This window comes from Pocillopora verrucosa, chromosome 1 (genome assembly GCF_036669915.1).
Source record: "Pocillopora verrucosa isolate sample1 chromosome 1, ASM3666991v2, whole genome shotgun sequence".
NCBI classification, from domain to species: Eukaryota; Metazoa; Cnidaria; class Anthozoa; order Scleractinia; family Pocilloporidae; genus Pocillopora; species Pocillopora verrucosa.
This window is the reverse complement of record NC_089312.1, coordinates 35738863-35756855: the sequence shown is the minus strand read 5'-3', so window position 1 is coordinate 35756855 and position 17993 is coordinate 35738863. Positions and strand designations below refer to the sequence as shown.

Here is a 17993-nt window from a genome sequence, read left to right as displayed (position 1 = left end):
CGAGTTAGCTGATTATAAAGGACTGAAAAATTGAGCAAAGTGAAATCGAATCTTGCTCAAGGGCACCAACCCAGTTTCTCCGGCACTGGCTGTAGAGATTTGCAGCATCGATGTTTAACGGTGCTGGTGCGGGCAACAGTTGTTCCATCTCTCGTAGACCCTCTGCTAGTTCTAGCTGTTCGATTTCTTCTGCCTTTTTTGACGACAGATTGGCAGATGACGTGACAGCTTTAGCTGTACTCGGATAGGGCACGCTCTTCCAATCAATGACAGGGCGCGTTATATTATAAAAAAATTATTCGAAAGAGCCTGAGTACAAGTAAGTTCAATTCCCATTCTTCCTCTGTCTTAGTCCTTCTCGAACTGTAATTCAAGATGGCGGAGGCAAATCGCAGAACATCGCGGTTGAGCATAAAACATGTATTTTCGGGAACACTTGTGCACTCTACTGCAGCCAATAGAATGGAAATATGTCCAAAGAGGATTATAGGAGTTGATCATGACGGAAAGGTAAATTATTTCTCGCTCCTATTGAGAAGTCGGTTCTCGTTAAATTTTGCATTTACAGTGCACACAGTGTTCTGTTTCTATTGTTTGTTTTGTCCAATCATCATTTTGTTACAAACTTTAAATTCAACTTTGTACTTTGTGTTATTCAGAGCTAAAGATGACAGAAGAGCTGTTGAAACATGTTTGTTAATTTTAAAAGTGTCGATCATTTTTTTAAATTAATTATAATCCCTTTTCACGCAAATTCACGCGTCACGAATATAAAAGGAAAACTTCAAATCTCTCTTCTCGTGCGGAAGGCTTCACGGAAACCCAAAGGTTTTTACGAAATGAAAGAAAAAATTCACAACTAACGTATATTTCAGAGGCAAACCACGCCTCACACTGGTTCATAAATTCCCGAATCACGCTCGCTTTTCTGTAAAATTCACGTGTTACATATTAATTTTGGCCTTAATCACGCATCACCTATAAAGCAATTTGCCGCCCTCTTTCACGACTCTGGCCTTCTTGCTTAACTTTCCTAAAAGTTCTTTGTTTATGGACTTTGTCTGAGTAGTTATTTTAGCTCGTCGTGGATGGTAAATGCACAATGAAGTCAATTTAAATAACATGGCGGAAGATGGAAACGTTGTTGTTATGGAGTTGAATGCTTTGCACTTCCAATTTTGAAAGGAAGGCAAATCACCTAGAATTGTTTTCTAGGAACAGTTGAAGAAGGGAATGCTTCTCCTAAAAATCAGAGCTCACCAACAGTTCTCTAAGGGTACCAGTGTACTGTCACTACTTGACTGCTGGAAATTTCTATCATTTATTGTAGATGAGGGGCAAAACCTGCATCATCATTTCTGTTTAACCCTTTACACCCTAACATCAGTATGCTTATTCTCCATTCTGTTCACTATGCATTTCCTAAGGTGCTGACAAGGAGAATTCATTTAAGAATCACAAGCTTCTTTAGTTGGTGATTATTTCCTTTATTCTTGTGCCCTTAATGTGTGATATGGGGGTGAAATTCAATGATAGTCACTCTTAGGTCTCAAAGGGCTCAAATGGTTAAAGCAGCTGAGAATGTAAATGCCTTTAGGCTCTGCCTACTGAATGCACTCCTTAGTGGAAATGTCACACACAGATGAATCATTTCAATCTTCTATTCTTGTCTAATTTTTGTTTTAGTTCACTAGTGTTTTTAACGTGTACTGGCCTTTCGTATTTATATTGTACTAGCCTTAGTTTTCACTTATATATATTTTTAGGCCAATACAATGTTACTATAATATCACAATAATTTTAATGTAGGCTTTGTAACTGAAAAATCCAGCTCGGGAGTTGCAATAAATGTATGTATGTATGTATATGGTTAATGTTGGGCTGCTCACTTTTATAACTGAAAGTGTTTTTTTTCTTGTTAGATAGTTTTTATTGATAATGCTTCTTGTATGGAGGAACTTGCTGAAAGGTTTGGATTTAATGAGAGAGATGTAATCACCCTAAAAGAGAACAGGTAGAGTAATAATTTTTTTTTATTGATTTTTGTTCATGCATAAAAATGTGATAACTTTTTCGGGAAAGGATTTGGTAAAAGTTTTATTTGAGGCAAAAGTAAGTGCAATCTAAGAATTTGTACTTTCATTCGAAAAAACATGAGCGTGTTGTGATGAAGAGAGTCTATTTAATATCCCCAAGTGCAAATATTCTTCCATCTTGTTTTTAGTCCAAATACATTGCAGATTTTTTATTGTAACATCTGACGGATTGTTATTGTATAGTCTGATTGCTGGGGTGGGTGTAATCCTGAGAAGGACCATTGTCTGTTATAGTGACTGAAAAGTTGTTCATTGTGATGGTACCCCTTTCATAGTAAGTTGTTTTTATCAAGAACGCTAAGGTAATCATGTGAATCAGTCACTGTAAAGAAATTCTAAACCTGATGTTTCAAGTGCAAGTCCTTTGTCAATGAAATCCTTAGAGAGTAGATTTGCTCTAACATAGGCCAACACTCAAAACATCAGCTTAAGAAAACCTTTACAATGACCAATTCATCTTATGAACTCAGTTGGGAAAATTGAATTATCTTGTACTATTAATAACATCACAGTTTCAGTAGAAATTAAATCCCTTTAACTCTTTCGAGGGTCACTTGAAAAATCTTTTGGAATATGGCAGACATCGCTGTACACTTGAATGTTAATAAATGTTTCTTTGTTATGACTTTTTTTAGACAGTTTTTGATGCCTGGATTAGTTGATACTCATATTCATGCTCCGCAGTATATATTCACTGGAACAGGCTATGATGTGCCTCTCCTACAGTGGCTTGGAAAGTATACATTTCCCTCTGAAGCAAGATTTGCAAACAAAGAATTTGCTCAGAATGCATACAGAAAAGTTGTGGTGAGTTCTATTCACTTATTTTTATTTAGCATTTATCAGTCATTTTGGAAAATCTTCCAAAATGACCAATAGTGGGTAAATGAATAAATTCTGTGTATGATAGTCTTTTTGGAAAACAAACACAGCTTGGAGCAGTTTTTAATTACTACTAGTTTTTTTTTGGTAGGTTTTTACTTTGCTTTCCAGAAGTTAATTATTATTCAAACAGAATACAAAATACTCACTTTCATAGAAAAGTTCTGTTTCACATTCAGATATCTTGAGTGAGAAATGAGGATTATTATCAAGAAACTCTAATTGGAAGGGGGAATAGAGATTGCATTTTGGCTTGTGGAAGGCTTGTTTAGTTGAAGGCTTTAACTAAAATAATGTCCATACCTGTAGCTGGTATTGTCACATGGCATTTTTATGGAGACATCTTTATACAATCAAGCACCTTAAGGTGTAGAGATTTGCTTTGAGATAATAATGTAACTTGAAAAGAACTCAATATTCTTGTTCACCCAGACACCTGAATATCTTTTTTTTTATATGTAACATGATCAAGGAAAGGTTACTCAAGAATGGAACAACCACTGCATCATACTTTGCAACTATTCACTATGATGCTACAGTAGTCCTCTGTGATGTTATAGGTCAGTATGAAAGGGTGAGTCCCTTAGGAGCTTTTTCCAGTTTCTGTAGCATGTGGTAAGGGTTTGTACAGGTTCTGGAAAATCTTGAAAGTCATGGGAAAAGACTATGGGTCCTGGAAAGTCCTGGATTAATCTGCTTAACTCAAGCAAAAAGTTTTCAGAATTTCTTTTAGAAGTAATGTGTGTAGCAGGTAATGAGAATTTATTTTGAAATCTTGAAGATTGAAATGGTGCTGAAAAAATCAATCTGAGCCCAGGGATGTCCTAGAAAATTCCTTGAAGTTTTTTCTCTGAGAAAGGGTACAAACCCTGATGTAGTGATCAGGAGTACCATATTTTCTACTTGAAATCTGTTAAATGCTGCCCCATGATTAAGTGCTGTCCTTAAATGAGCCCTGCTTCTAAGAAAAAAAAATTAATGATGTCTGGAATTTCCAGAGCTCTGTCATCTGAAAGTGTGGTGCTTATGCAGGACAGACAACTGCAGTATGAGTTTGTTTCAACTTTGTCTGGGACAGCCTAAAATTAACCCTGCATACCTTAGTATTTATTTAGTGGTAGAGACTGTTAGATCATTAGATTTTTATTGAACTAATTCATTACATTTTCTGTAGTTTCCTTAATCCCAAATTTTCATCAAATTTTCGTGATTAATGTAGATTTCCATTCTTTTTGAGTGAAGGTACATGCATGCTTATTGATCATTTAATTAATATATATATTTACCGTGTTTAGGATCATGTGAATTTTGTAACAATTGCAATGTGTCACATGGTTTTGGTGCATTTAAATTTAGCAGATGCCATTAGCAAGAGTTAAATGATGTTGAGTGTCATTAAAATGTTTGTAAAGTAGCAAAAAATAATTTTTTTTGTTACACAATGCATATGCCGAATTTGAACAGCTGAACTTGGACAAAGAGCATATGTAGGAAAAGTTTGTATGGACAGGAACAGTCCAAACTACTACATTGAGGGAACAGAGGACTCAGTTAAGAATGCTGACAGGTAAATTGTCTTTAGGTAACCCTTTCACTCCTATGATCTCATTAGTAATTCTCCTTAGTGTCTGCCATATAATTCTTATGATTTTAGTTAAAGAATTTGGTATTGGATCAACAAATATTTTCTATATTCTCCATTTGTCTGCTTGGTATTGTGTTATTATGGCAAGGGGTGTAAGGGGAAATTCTGTCTCGTCACTAACTCACTTGGTTAGAAAGCATGTTTAACCCTATAAAAAGGCTTACTTCAGGTAGCCAGTACTACTAATATATCTGTCCTACTAACTCTATCATGTTTTTAGGGTTAAATATAGTATGTTGTAACAGATATGTTGATACATACACTTATATTTTAGTACAAAGCAAAACACTGGTTGTGAAAAAGATATGAATGTTTATTTCAATTTTTTGTTTTGGCAGGATTATTACCTATATATTAGGGATGAAGGTAATTAAAAAGTAAAAAACACGAATGCATGTACATGTAGCAACAAACTTTCTAAATTTGAAAGGAATGACTGCAGAAGTAGCTCTAGATAGCAGCAACTTGGCTTCCCTGATGTGGTGGGGTGTCTCAAAAAAATCCCTGAAAAGAAACTAGCGATGAAGAATTGCAGAATGAAAAGTGATGTTCATTTGGAAATGACAGATATCACAAACTGTACTCTTTCTCTGCAGACACACACACACATACACCCATAAGCATTAAAAGAAGCTAGTGTTCTGTAATTTTCCATACCCTTTGTGTTAGATCCAAGTGTAACATTTTTTTTTTATTATTCGTTCTTGCCTAATTTGTTTTTCCTTTGCGTACGCAAATTAGTTTATACTTCTTTTCGTCCATTTGTTTAGTCTTCTTTTTTGGCGTTAATTTAGGTGTTTATCTCTTTCTGTCAGTTTTCGTGCCCTCGTTAGCGTTTCCGTGCTGTTTCATCTTCATTAGCGCCTTTCTATAGTTTTATTTTCCGCATGTTCTAGCGTATTTTCATATCGTAGTTTGTCAGTACAGTTTGTGAGTTCAGTTTGGTCCGCGCTTAGCGCAGTTCTGTTTAGTTTGTTTCTAGCCTCTTCGCGTTATTCGCAGTCCTCTTTACAGAAGTTTTCTCTGGCCAAAACAATGTAAGTGTACTTCACAGTCCTCGTTTTGCAGTTTTGTTATTTCTTTACTCTAATTTACCTTAGTCGCAACTTGTAACTTTTTTGCTTTTTTACCGTTTTAGTTTCAACCCACACTCTTAGTACCAAGCACATCGGCTCCAATAAATCTTTTTCTTTTTATTTGGTTTGTGGTGCTATTATTCAAGGCCAGGAGTCTTGCAGGTTTATTGCAGTTTCATCGTTGAAAATTGTTGGTGACATGTCGTTTCGTCATGAGCTTTAGCCGCAAGCAGCTTACAGATCCCGTCGCTCGGCGAGTTGGAACACGCGTACGACAACCAAACCGTTCGCTGGATTTTGAAGCGTCTAACCTGGAAACACTTCGTTTCAAGAAAAATTCAAGGTCTGGTCACCTATCTACCGTAACCGCCATTCCCAATGAAATTTCTGGCTTGCTTACTGATGATCATAATCTTCAGGAGGTTAAAGGGAAGCTTCCTTACTTGGACAACGCTTTTGAAAGATTCAAAGAGGCCCATCGCGATTACGTCGAAGAAATTCTGGATGAGAACGCCATTATTGAGGAGCAACGCTATCTTGAAGACAAGGAGAGAAAGGTTCGTGTGTTCCGTCAGGAGATCATCGAATGGATAATTAATATTGAATACAAGCTATTAGCAGAGTCGCTTCGGGTGGGTTCGGCAGTGAATCCCGAGGATTCAATTAGTTGTGCTGGCACACCAATTCCTTCAGGTGCTTCCAAGGTTTCAAAACATTCAAGTCGAGCAAGTTCACGTGGTGGTCGTGCTTCATCAGTTGCAGCCGCGAGAGCCAAAGAAGCCGCAAGAATTGCCGAGTTAAAAGCTGAAATTTCTATGCTCGAAAAGCGCCAAACACTCGAAGAGAAAAAGTTTCGTTTACAGCAGGAAGAATTACGCCTTAACCTCGAAGCCGCAATGATCAAGACAACAGCTAAGGAGAGGGTCTACGCAGCAATGACCTCCCCTTCCCTACCGGAGGTGAAGCCTTTAAAATTGGAGACAGAGCTCCAGGATCAGGAACCCCCTCGTACCAGCCCCCGCGCGAAAAGGTCTTTTCCAGGCGAGGTGCACCACCCAGGCCAGGGCGTGTCTATGGATTCTGTTCCTTACGGCCAGTTTGATTATCAAGCCTGTACAGTCGGTGAGGATCTGAGAAAGGAAACGATTGGTTTGCAGCGGCAACAGACTGCTCTTCAGTTTCAGCAGAACAGAATTATGGAATCGCTAGCGCATAATCAGAATAGGAACAAACTTCCGCAGCCCCGTGTCCCTGTGTTTGACGGAAACCCTATTGAGTACCGCACCTTCGTTCGCGCTTTTGAAAATTTGGTTGAATCCAGAACATTTAGCAGTACTGATAGACTCTATTACCTCGAGCAGTTCACCGCAGGGGACGTTAAGGAACTTGTAAGATCCTGTCATCATTTACCAACGGAAGAAGGTTACGATGAGGCTCGTAGGCTTTTGAGAAGGAAGTATGGTGACGATTATCGCATAGCATCCGCTTACGAGATGAAGGCCCTCGACTGGCCGAGCATAAAGGCAGAAGATGGTGTGGCTTTGAATCGTTTTTCAGTCTTTCTCGCAAGTTGCAAGAACGCATTGGCAGGTAGCCAGTACATTTCTAAGTTTGATCAGCCAGGAAACATTCAAAAGTTGGTGCTCAAGATTCCTTACAGCATGAGAGAAAGATGGCGTCGCTTAGCTGATGACATCATGGACAGACAGTTAAGGCCAGTACAGTTTAGTGACTTCGTCACCTTTGTTGATCGCGAAGCAAGAATACTAACCAACCCAGTCTTTGGCAAGATATCCGATACCGTAAGATCGGCGCCTGGTCAGCGGTCCTATGGTGGCAAGACATCCAATCCCAAGAATCTCAGTCTCTTAGCACATGTAGGCGATAGTGAAGGTCATACCAGTGAAACTGTTCCGCAGGGTGTAAAGGAGCCAAGTCAACGCGCCGATGGAGAGCAGAGACCTCAGACTCGCAAGGTTCAGCCAACTGGAATCGATCAGGGTCCCTCACAAGGGAAAAATCGGTGTCTCTATTGTAGCAGAAACCACGCCCTTGAGGATTGTCAATCATTGCGGTGGAAACCCTACCAAGAGAGAATTCAATTCCTGTTGTCCAAAAAGCTGTGCTTTGGATGTTTATCCACCGAACATGTCGCAAAGTTTTGCCCGCAGAGGAAAAATTGCAAGATTGCGAACTGTAAAGGACGGCATCCTACTGTTTTACATACAAGCCCTCGTGAGAGACCAGCTGTCGACGTTGGAGTGGGTACGGAAGACGTAATCAGCACTCAAGTTTGTAGTCACATGGTAAAAACGGGCACCAGTGCCAACAGTGAGACTTCAGGAGAGGGTCGTAGGACAGGCATGGCCGTAATACCAGTTAGAGTAAGAGCGAAAGATAGTGATAAGAGCGTCATCACCTACGCCTTCCTGGATAACGGTAGCAACTCCAGTTTCTGTACTGAATCGCTCATGAAGCAGCTCGGGATTAATGGTCAGCAAGTTAAGATATCCCTGTCTACTCTTGAGAAGAAAAATAGCATCACCAACAGCTTCCTGGTTCGCGACCTTCTTGTATCCGATTTGGACGAGAACGAATGGATTAGCCTCCCGACCCTTTATACCAGGCCGGAGATTCCTGTGTCCAGCAGCGACATTCCAACTCAGGATGACGTTGATCAGTGGCCCCACTTGCAAGGAGTTTTTCTGCCTCGTCTCGACGCTGAGGTTGGCCTTTTGATTGCTAGTGACGTTCCCAAGGCTCTCGATCCACTTGATATCAAACACAGTCAAGACGGTGGTCCTTATGCTTCAAGAACTCGAATCGGCTGGGCGGTAAATGGTCCCTTAGGCCGTCGTCACCATAGTTCACGGTCATCCACTTTTGTTGCTAAAGTCGATCACCGGCTCCAACAGATGATAGAAGACTTCTACAATCGCGATTTTACCGATCCCACCGCTGATAGCAAGACAGAGATGTCTCAAGACGAACGTAGATTTATGCAAATCGCCGAACAGACGGTGGAGTTGAGAAATGGGCACTATCAAATCTCTTTACCTTTTAAGGATCGCCAAACGCCTGTACCCAGCAACAAGGCTCAGGCCTGGCAGCGCGCCATTTGGTTGAAGAAAAGGCTGGAAAGAGACCCGAAGTTGTATCAAGATTATAAGGCCTTTATGGAAGACATTCTCTCCAAAGGATATGCACGCAAAGTGTCCCCTGATCAGAATAGCCCCGCGAAGGGCACCGCCTGGTACATACCGCACCATGGTGTTTACCACCCTCGCAAGCCAGGAAAGATCCGCGTCGTGTTTGACTGTTCGGCCAAATTTATGGGAAAGTCCCTCAATGACATGCTGTACAAGGGCCCGGACCTAACTAGTTCGCTTGTAGGAGTCCTGTTGAGGTTTCGTGAAGAGAGAGTAGCCGTCATGGCGGACATAGAGTCCATGTTCCACCAAGTGAGAGTTCCCGATCCTGATAGTTCCTTTCTGCGTTTTCTTTGGTGGGAGGATGGCAACATGGCGCGCGAATTACAAGAATATCAGATGGTCGTTCACTTGTTTGGAGCCATTTCATCACCGGCTTGCGCAAACCTCGCACTCCGCAAGACAGCAGAAGATAATCGTCACAGCTTCCCTCCTGACGTCATTAACACAGTTAAAAGAAACTTTTATGTTGGCGAGCAGAAAGCCATTGAGCATGTTGGCAGTTTATGCAGTTTACTATCACGTGGTGGTTTCAAGCTAACCAAATGGGTCAGCAATAGCCGTGATGTTCTGCAAGCTATCCCTGAGAAGGAGCGAGCAAAGGACATCAAGGACATGGGCATAAGGAAGGAAGAGTTGCCTGTTCAGCGAGCCCTGGGAGTTCAATGGTGTGTAGAATCCGACTCGTTCCGCTTCAGAGTCAACATTAGCTCCCGTCCACAAACGCGTAGGGGTATCTTGTCTCTAGCGAGTGCTATTTTCGATCCGTTGGGATTCCTGGCACCGTTCGTTCTGACCGCGAAGGAAATCCTTCAAGATCTTTGTCGCGTTAAGCTAGGATGGGATGACGAGATCCCGACTGAGTACGCTGCACGTTGGGAAAATTGGCTAGCAGATGTTCCAAAGCTCTCGGAGTTTGCTGTGAGTCGCTGTTTAAGGCCAGAGGATTTTGGTCCCGTTAAATCCAGTCAGCTACATCACTTCTCTGATGCCTCAGAGGCAGCTTATGGCTCAGTGACTTACCTTCGACTGCTTAGCCATGAGGACCGAGTTCATTGTTCCTTCCTGTTTGGAAAATCACGCGTTGCTCCTTTGAAAACTATCTCTGTTCCTCGTTTAGAGCTCTCGGCCGCAACCGTTTCTGTGCGACAAGACAAGATGCTCAAGGAAGAGCTGGAGATGCCTCCTAATTGTGAATCCGTGTTTTGGTCAGACAGCATGTCAGTGCTTCGTTATGTGAAGAACGAAAGTACGCGTTTCCACACGTTTGTTGCCAATCGGGTTGCCGTACTACGAGAGGGCTCAAGTCCAGATCAGTGGCGCTATGTGGAAGGTGTAGCGAATCCTGGAGATTGCGCTTCAAGAGCGCTGACTGCCAAAGCATTGTTGAGCTGCCAAAGATGGTTACTGGGGCCGGAGTTTCTTTGGAAGTCAGAAGAAGATTGGCCTAGGAACCCCTTATCCCTTGGATGTCTTCAAAACGGAGACCCGGAAGTGAAGATGGTTTATAAGGTTTGTCACGCTTCTGTTTCCGAGTCGGAGCATCCTTTGGTTGAGTACTTTCAACGCGCGTCTTCCTGGCACCGATTGAAGAAGTCAGTTGCATGGTTTTTACGATACCTTGGAAACTTGAAAAGGTCAAGTAAACGCGGAAAATCGAGAGAGCCGATCCTTTCAACTCCCATCCTTTCTTTACCACCAATTACCGTTACGGAGTTGGCAATTGCGGAGCTAGAAATCCTCAGGAACGTCCAGCAGTTCAATTTTCCGGATGAGCTTGAGCTGTTAAGCAAGTCTGAAAACGGTACGCAAGTCAAGAAAAGCAGCAGCCTTCGAAGTCTGGATCCAATCTTAGTGAACGGCGTCTTACGTGTCGGTGGGAGGTTAAGTTTAGCGTCCACTGCATTTGAGGCCAAACATCAGATTATTTTACCCAAGAAGGATCACGTGACCAACCTTGTAGTAGAATATTACCACCAGATCTCCGGTCACTCTGGAAGAGAGTACGTTATCAGTCTTGCTCGCGAGAAGTTTTGGATCGTAAACGCAAGTTCTGTTGTCAGGAAAGTTCTTTCGAAATGTTTCAGTTGCCGGCGGCGTCAAGGCCCGTTCTGTGAGCAGAAAATGGCTGACCTTCCCGTGGATCGTGTTACCCCAGGTCAGCCACCTTTTACATCTGTCGGCATTGATTGTTTTGGTCCTCTTCAGGTACGCCGTGGGCGAAGTCTTGTGAAAAGATATGGGGTCATTTTCACGTGTCTTTCTATCCGCGCGGTTCACATTGAAGTGGCGCACAGTTTGGAAACTGATTCTTTCCTGATGGCGCTCAGAAGGTTTATAGCAAGAAGGGGCCAGGTAAAGGAGATCAGATCCGATAATGGTACCAATTTCACCGGCGGAGAGAGGGAGCTCAGGGAATCCATCAACGCGTGGAATCACAACAAGATTCACGAAGCTCTACTTCAGAAGGGTATCAAGTGGAACTTCAACCCCCCTATGGCTCCCATTATGGAGGTGTTTGGGAGCGCTGCATTCGAACAACGCGCAAGATCCTTCGAGCTTTGCTTCAAACTCAAACTGTTGACGACGAAGGTTTAGTCACCCTCCTATGCGAAGTGGAAAGCATCATTAATGGTCGTCCAATCACCACAGTTTCAGGTGACCCCAATGATCCGGAGCCCCTTACACCAAACCATTTGCTTCTTTTACGCTCGGAACCTCAGATGCCCCCTGGGTTATTCCAAAAGGAAGACTCCTTCTCTCGACGCAGATGGAGACAAGTGCAATATCTCGCAGATATCTTTTGGAAGAGATGGTCTAAGGAGTACTTGCCTCTGCTCCAAAGTAGGCAGAAATGGACGACGATTCGCGAGAACCTGGCCGTTGGGGATATTGTTCTAGTGAGCGCCGAAAATTCCCCTCGCAATTCATGGCCCCTTGGTAGAGTGGTAGAAGTCTTCGCAGACAAGAAAGGTTTGGTGCGCCGTACCAGAGTGAAAGTAAAAGGAGCAGTTTTGGAGAGGCCAATTGACAAGCTTTGCTTGCTGATAGAAGCTTGAACTTTCCCTTTGGAGTTATTTTCTGTGCAATTTTCTGAATTCAGGAGAAGAGAACATTAAGAACACTTAGAAAGACACTTAGATCTTTAATTGTTTAATTTAAGTGCCTCGCGTGTGCTCCTCACTTATGGGGCCGGTATGTTAGATCCAAGTGTAACATTTTTTTTTGATTATTCGTTCTTGCCTACACTTGGATCTAACACTTTGACACCCATTAGTGACCAAGACAGAATTTCTCCTTCCAACATCAATACAATATCAAGCAGACAGGTGATGAGAACAAAGAAAAACAATCCATGAGGAGATTATTCATCGATCCAAAACCAAATTCTCCTGAACAACATTACAATAATTTTAGTAGAACAATTACTTGGCATAGTGGCTAGAGCACTGAAATTTAGCTTAAAAGAATGGGGTTCAAGGTCTTGCCAGTCAATATGTTCTGTTCTTGAGCAAAGCACTTTCCTCTCATTTGGCATATCTCCTCCCCAGAGCATAAATAAATATTGGCCAAGTGTCAGGAGAAGGGGGGAGCCAAGTTTGGTTGGACTAGCATTGCATTCTAGTGGAGTGAAAATAGTCCAAGTCACTGCTGTGGAAATTGAGATAATCTCTGGCCAGATTACACTGTGGCCTCTTGGCACAATCCCCACCTGTACTTTGAAATGAATGCTTGAAGTTTTAAGAACTTAGTGAACTGTGACTGTCTTCTGCTGTTCACATTCATACTCATTCTGATGACTACATTAATTCTTTTTTTTTTTTTTTAGAATCCACTCATTACTCCTGTCATCACTCCAAGGTTTGTTCTGAGTTGCACCTCAGACCTGATGAAGAAGTTAGGGAATCTTGCAAAGGATTACAACCTCCCCATACAGGTCAGTTAATCCAAATCAGGAACTAAACAGTGCTCAAAGCCATGTCTGAAAATTTTTCTTTACTTTCAATACAGAAAAATGTGAATTTAAGTCTGGGGCAATAGGTTTCCTGATTTAGTTTTCAGCAATGATAACACATCTTAAACTTCAAAATTAGCTTCCTTTTGTAGTACTTAAGTGGTGTAATGTATAGTACATGTGTAATGCCAGAGAGGTATAATATTGTACATTGTACGTTAAGTACATGTGGAATGAAGTGAATGCAATTTGAAGGAGGCTCATCTCTCAATGCACCAGCAAAGCTTCAGTTGATCAACTTGGCATAACATGTTGTTTGATTCCCTTGGTGCATCTTGTCCCTGCTTGGATGGTATTTTTGCTCCTAGGAGTGATTAACATATAACTTCTCCCTCTAATATCCACACATGATTTGTTAAACAGATAATGAAAAATGTCCAAACTTAACAGGAGGAAGTTGTCATCTTAGTTTAACACCAAGTTATTGTGACTAGTTTACAAGAAAATGTGCAGTAACTAGAAGGAAGAATAAACAATCAGATGTTGGAAGATAATAAAAGAGTTTTAATATCCTTAAAAAAAAGTCCTCGCACAATTAAGAGTTGTGATGCCATATCAGTGTAAATTTCAAAGAAAATTTATTAATTCTGTTGTCTTTTTCCTCAAGAGTCACTTAAATGAAAATAAGAAGGAAATATCGTTGGTTAAAGAAGAATTTCCAAATGAGAGCTATACTGCAGTGTATGATAAGCATAATCTTCTTAATGGTAAGGTGAGTAGATGAGCATTTAGTAATTTTGCTCCTTTTGTTATAAACTGTGAAACAAGGTTTTAAATTATCACTCTCATTATAGATACAGTGATAATTCTTGTAATGGTAATAATCATAATAATAAATTACTAACTAGTATAGATCAGTAAAAAGTTTTTGGAGGTTATTTATTACTTTATTTGTTATGACGGTATTTATGAATTCTTTTGCAGACATATATGGCACATTGCTGCCACTCCACAGAAGAGGAAATTAATCTTATGTTAGAAAGAAATTCTGCCGTCGCTCATTGTCCGACATCAAATTTTAAGTGAGTAATATCATGAAGCTAAAAGTTAACAAGGCTAATGTGGAGTTGGTCATAACCTTGAAGTTAGCTGAGTTTTTTGAATAAAAATGTTAGAGAACAGCCAGCAGATAGATTTGTGCATATGTAATACGAGCATCGTATTTTAGAAGTTAACGTCGAAAATTTGTAGCGATTTTGTCGAATTTTCGTGAAGACTTTTGTGTAGGCTTAGGAACGCGAAATGTCGAGGGACAATTTACCTCAAATTTCGAGCAGTAATTTCAGACTGTAATTAAGTTTGGGGCTTGGTTGAGTGTGTGGAATGTGTGGTATCAGAGACTGTTTTTTTTTCCCGATAAGTTTTTGCTATGAACTGCTATTGACAATTCCTAGGGTTCTCTTTTGTCAACTTCAAGTTCCAATAAGTTCTACCTTTGTTGTAGCATTCGAAGCGGTGTGGCTGATATCAGACACTACTTGAATAAAAAGATCAAAGTTGGATTAGGGACAGGTAAATTTTTATTTCCCAACTACTTGGTATGTAGAAACCAACATAAAAATCACGGGAGTGATTTTTATGGGGTGGGGTGGGGTGGGGTACTTCTTAGTTATAGGCTAATGGGGATGTACCGCTGGATGGGTTCGCATATTCACAACTGGATTAACTGTAATGAGGTTACATTTTCAATAGAGTTAATGCAATGGGGTTTATTATGGGGATTTTGAGGATAAGAAAATTTGGGAAGATTTGCGGTTAAAAAGGGGTTTATAATTAGCCACAGAATAGACTGTAATGGGTTATGAGAGGCCAACAGCACATACCCAGCAAAAATTGACCCCAATACTTCCCTTCTCCCCATTCCTGGATAGAATCCTTATCTCCCAAGAGTGACAGAATAGGAGTTTTCTTAACAATATCTGTATACATCGAGCAGAAAGCTGACGAGAAGATGGTAAAATCGAAACTAGGAAGTCCTGTCTGCTTCAACACCAAATTCTTAAAGCTTTTATGAATGTATGACAGAAAGGGAAAAGAACTGACAATTACACGGAAGATTTTGTCTTGGAATGAAACGGTTCAACTCAAATAACAAGGAGTAGAAAATACGGACACAAATCGATCGAAATTTAGCAAGTGTTATTTTTCACAGCTGTACAAGAAGTAGAACATGTTGGACAGCGCAGACGTGAAGGAAATGAACTTTAGAGGGAAAATTGACTCTATTGATGAAAGCCTTTTTAATTTTTTTAATTACTCAACAGATGTTTCTGGTGGAGAATCACCATCGATGTTGGTAGCCATTCGTGATTGTGTCAAAGCCTCCAATGTAATCAGTTTTGGCAAATCTGAGGAATTCACAGCCCTAACTTATGAAGAAGCTTTCTTTCTTGCTACTTTAGGTGGTAGTCAAGGTGATTCATGCATCATTAAATCTCCCTCCAGCTTTTCGTTTTTGTTTTTTTCAGTCCTTTTCAATGACACTCCAATTGCAAAGCCTAAAATTTTGGTTCGCATTTTCCATGTGTTTCCTAGAGGAGAATTTACTGTTATCGAGGATTTCAGCAGGATTGTGAAGAGGGCATAAAAATTCAGCGGAAAACAATTTCGAGCTCGATTTCCTTTCAGTCCTATGAAATGTCTGTCATTGTTGCGGTAGTCCATGGCAATCTTTATCAAGTGATGTGTTTTAATTCCGTTGTAGTGCTTGGACTTGACGACAAAATAGGAAATTTTAAGGTAAAGTGAAGCGTAATACCTACCGATTTTCACGAACACTTCCCGATGAAGAAGCTTGACGTTTTGTTTAACTTTTTTATTTAGGTCGGCAAAGATTTCGATGCATTATTAATTGACGTGGAAGTTCCAGATTCCCCATTTGATTGTTTTGATGCAGATGATTCAAAGGTAGGAGTTATCCATTTTTGACGTTCTACTGATTGTAAAAGATAGTTTTTTTCGTTTCTCAGCGTTTTAAATCAGCCTTAGTTTGTCCACTTGCACCGTCAGTGACTTAAATATTTCACGTCCTCTGTAATGTATTGGTATGTTCTCGTTTAAATATAGTTACTCATTAATTTCATTAATTATTTTTTGCGTACTTGCGTATTTTGAAATCGGGCTTGATACTTCTTTTTAGTAACCCCTTACCCCCTCCCCCCCTGGTATCAGTTGGAAGTTATCCTGAGCTTTCGAGGCTCAATGACCAACCGCTGTTCGGGAAAAGAGCCCGCACATGGCAAGGGTTGGCTTGCTGCATCATCTTCTTGCGTATCTTGTATCGTTCGACAGAGACGAGTGACGCGACTAAATGCTGCGCTTGTGTATCCTTATTAGGAACTGTAATTGAGTGAAAGACAAAATGGTTTTTAAAAAGACATGTTGATCTGTTCTTTTTTTTTTTTTTTTTATTTTTTTTTTTTAAGGATGCAGTCCAAAAGTTTCTTTACCTTGGTGAGTAAGATCGACAATTTGATCTCACTTGATTACTGTAAGTTGAATTTTAACCTATTGATCGTCGTGAGTACGAAGGAGGAGAGGCAGTCAGTCAGTTAAACAGAAAATTTCAAGTATCGAAAGTAAAACTGCAATTATTAACGTAGAATGAAATGAGTAGAATACTTATTAAATTAAAATGTACGTACATGAACTAAAAGTGTCATTATTGATTATTCGCACTCTATGCGACGAATCCTACTTTAAAATTTCTCTGTGTTGCTTAGTTCCGGTTGTTTCCGAAAGTGCCTTTCAAGTTTCTGTAGCGAAAAAATGAAAAAATCGGAACACATGTGTTTGTAACAATAAAGTAACTGTTGTTTTCTTATTGTAGGAGATGACAGGAACATTCGACAGGTTTACGTGGCGGGCAAACTTGTGACAGGAGAAGATTTCAAAACCCAAAGTGAAGTGGTGTATATTGAAATCGATGACTGACTGCTCAGGAGTTTAGTTTACCGTAGATCCTCGAATAATTGTACAGAGCGCTTATTTCAGATCTGGGATGAACCGGGGAGGGGATGGTGGAAGGCCTTTATTAAACCTTAAGCGCTGGTTTCACTTTCTCAAATTGGCCACCGTGTTAGCATTAGAAACGTCAGCCTCAATAACTCTTTACGGTGGCCAATTTACATTATCAACTCAGTTGATAAAACCGTTCTATCCTGTAATACCCTCTCTAATGGAGGGGGTTCTTTAAAAACTTACCCCCTTTATTCAGTAATATGTAATTTTTGTAAGGTGATATTCAAATATGAACTTAAAGAATTTTTCAGAGCCACGATCGGCGCTTATGGTGACTTTACCAAACCTAACGTGTGTTTAACGGCGACGTGACGTAAGATGTGATAATGTAGCAATTAGTGTTGGTAGTGCTATTTGTATTATAAGTTTTAAAAAATTGTTAGAAGCGGTTTGTAAGGTAAAAGAGTAGGTATGCTATCATCTGTACGTAATTCTTCTGTAAGTAGGTTTAAATACTGTATATTTGCGTTGCGCGTATATTAATGTAACTAGCGCAAGTAATTCAATGTACTCCTAGTTTGTTGTCGTCGTATGTAGATGTAAAATCCATTCTTCTTCACATAAATGTGAGAGGGCACTACCAGAGATATTGTAATTCAAGCGGAAGTATGCAGCATTGTGATTTCTGAAAAGTAATGTTTATTTGTGACATAAAGTTTAAAGTCGAATAAAAAAGTCATTTTCCATTTGTGGTCTCTCGACTTCGATTGGGTAGCTGACATTTTCGTGAAACTTGATGCAGTTAAAGGCGGACAAATTTACCGTGTCGCTTTGGCATAACACAATGATAAATTTTGCCATTACAATTTGTGTCACATGTCATTGCAAAATGAAATTGCTGGCCAATTGAAACGAGACCCCGAAAACTAAACCCAGTCATGAGGAATACACACGCTCAGTAATAATAATGGAGAGCGGAAAAACTTGATATGGCCTCACTAACCCAAAGATCTTTTCTTCAATCACAAACGTGGTCCATTTTCCTTGTGGCAACAGGCAGGCACCTTACGCAAGTAAATTAAAGCTTCCGAACAGGGAACGAAACAAGTC

At 40.3% G+C, this 17993-nt stretch overlaps 1 protein-coding gene across 6 annotated transcripts; it reads left to right on the top strand.

Moving 5' to 3' along the window:
• Window positions 1-370: 370 nt before the first annotated feature.
• LOC131798436 (guanine deaminase-like) lies at window positions 371-17631 on the top strand. 6 transcript variants are annotated; one of them, XM_066165655.1, is made up of 15 exons: window positions 371-510; window positions 1923-2014; window positions 2781-2903; window positions 3456-3538; window positions 4443-4545; window positions 4962-4989; window positions 12738-12845; window positions 13531-13635; window positions 13848-13945; window positions 14368-14435; window positions 15188-15337; window positions 15628-15662; window positions 15747-15830; window positions 16349-16376; window positions 16753-17631. In XM_066165655.1, the coding sequence occupies exons 1-15, from the start codon at window positions 376-378 to the stop codon at window positions 16854-16856; spliced, it is 1344 nt and encodes a 447-aa protein (XP_066021752.1). In that variant the 5' UTR covers window positions 371-375; the 3' UTR covers window positions 16857-17631. The 6 variants fall into 6 exon arrangements, 4 of the variants coding, with proteins under 4 accessions (XP_066021752.1, XP_058972063.2, XP_066021759.1 ...); XM_059116080.2 differs by having other exon boundaries at window positions 2732-2903; window positions 3451-3538; XM_066165662.1 differs by having other exon boundaries at window positions 384-510; window positions 1927-2014.
• The last annotated feature ends 362 nt before the right edge of the window (window positions 17632-17993 follow it).

Coding starts and splice junctions, on each gene's coding strand:
- LOC131798436 (XM_059116080.2), top strand. CDS start 376: ATGGCGGAGGCAAATCGCAGAACATCGCGGTTGAGCATAAAACATGTA. Junction 511..1,922: donor GAGTTGATCATGACGGAAAG/GTAAATTATTTC, acceptor TTTTCTTGTTAG/ATAGTTTTTATTGATAATGC. Junction 3,539..4,442: donor AGTCCTCTGTGATGTTATAG/GTCAGTATGAAA, acceptor GAATTTGAACAG/CTGAACTTGGACAAAGAGCA.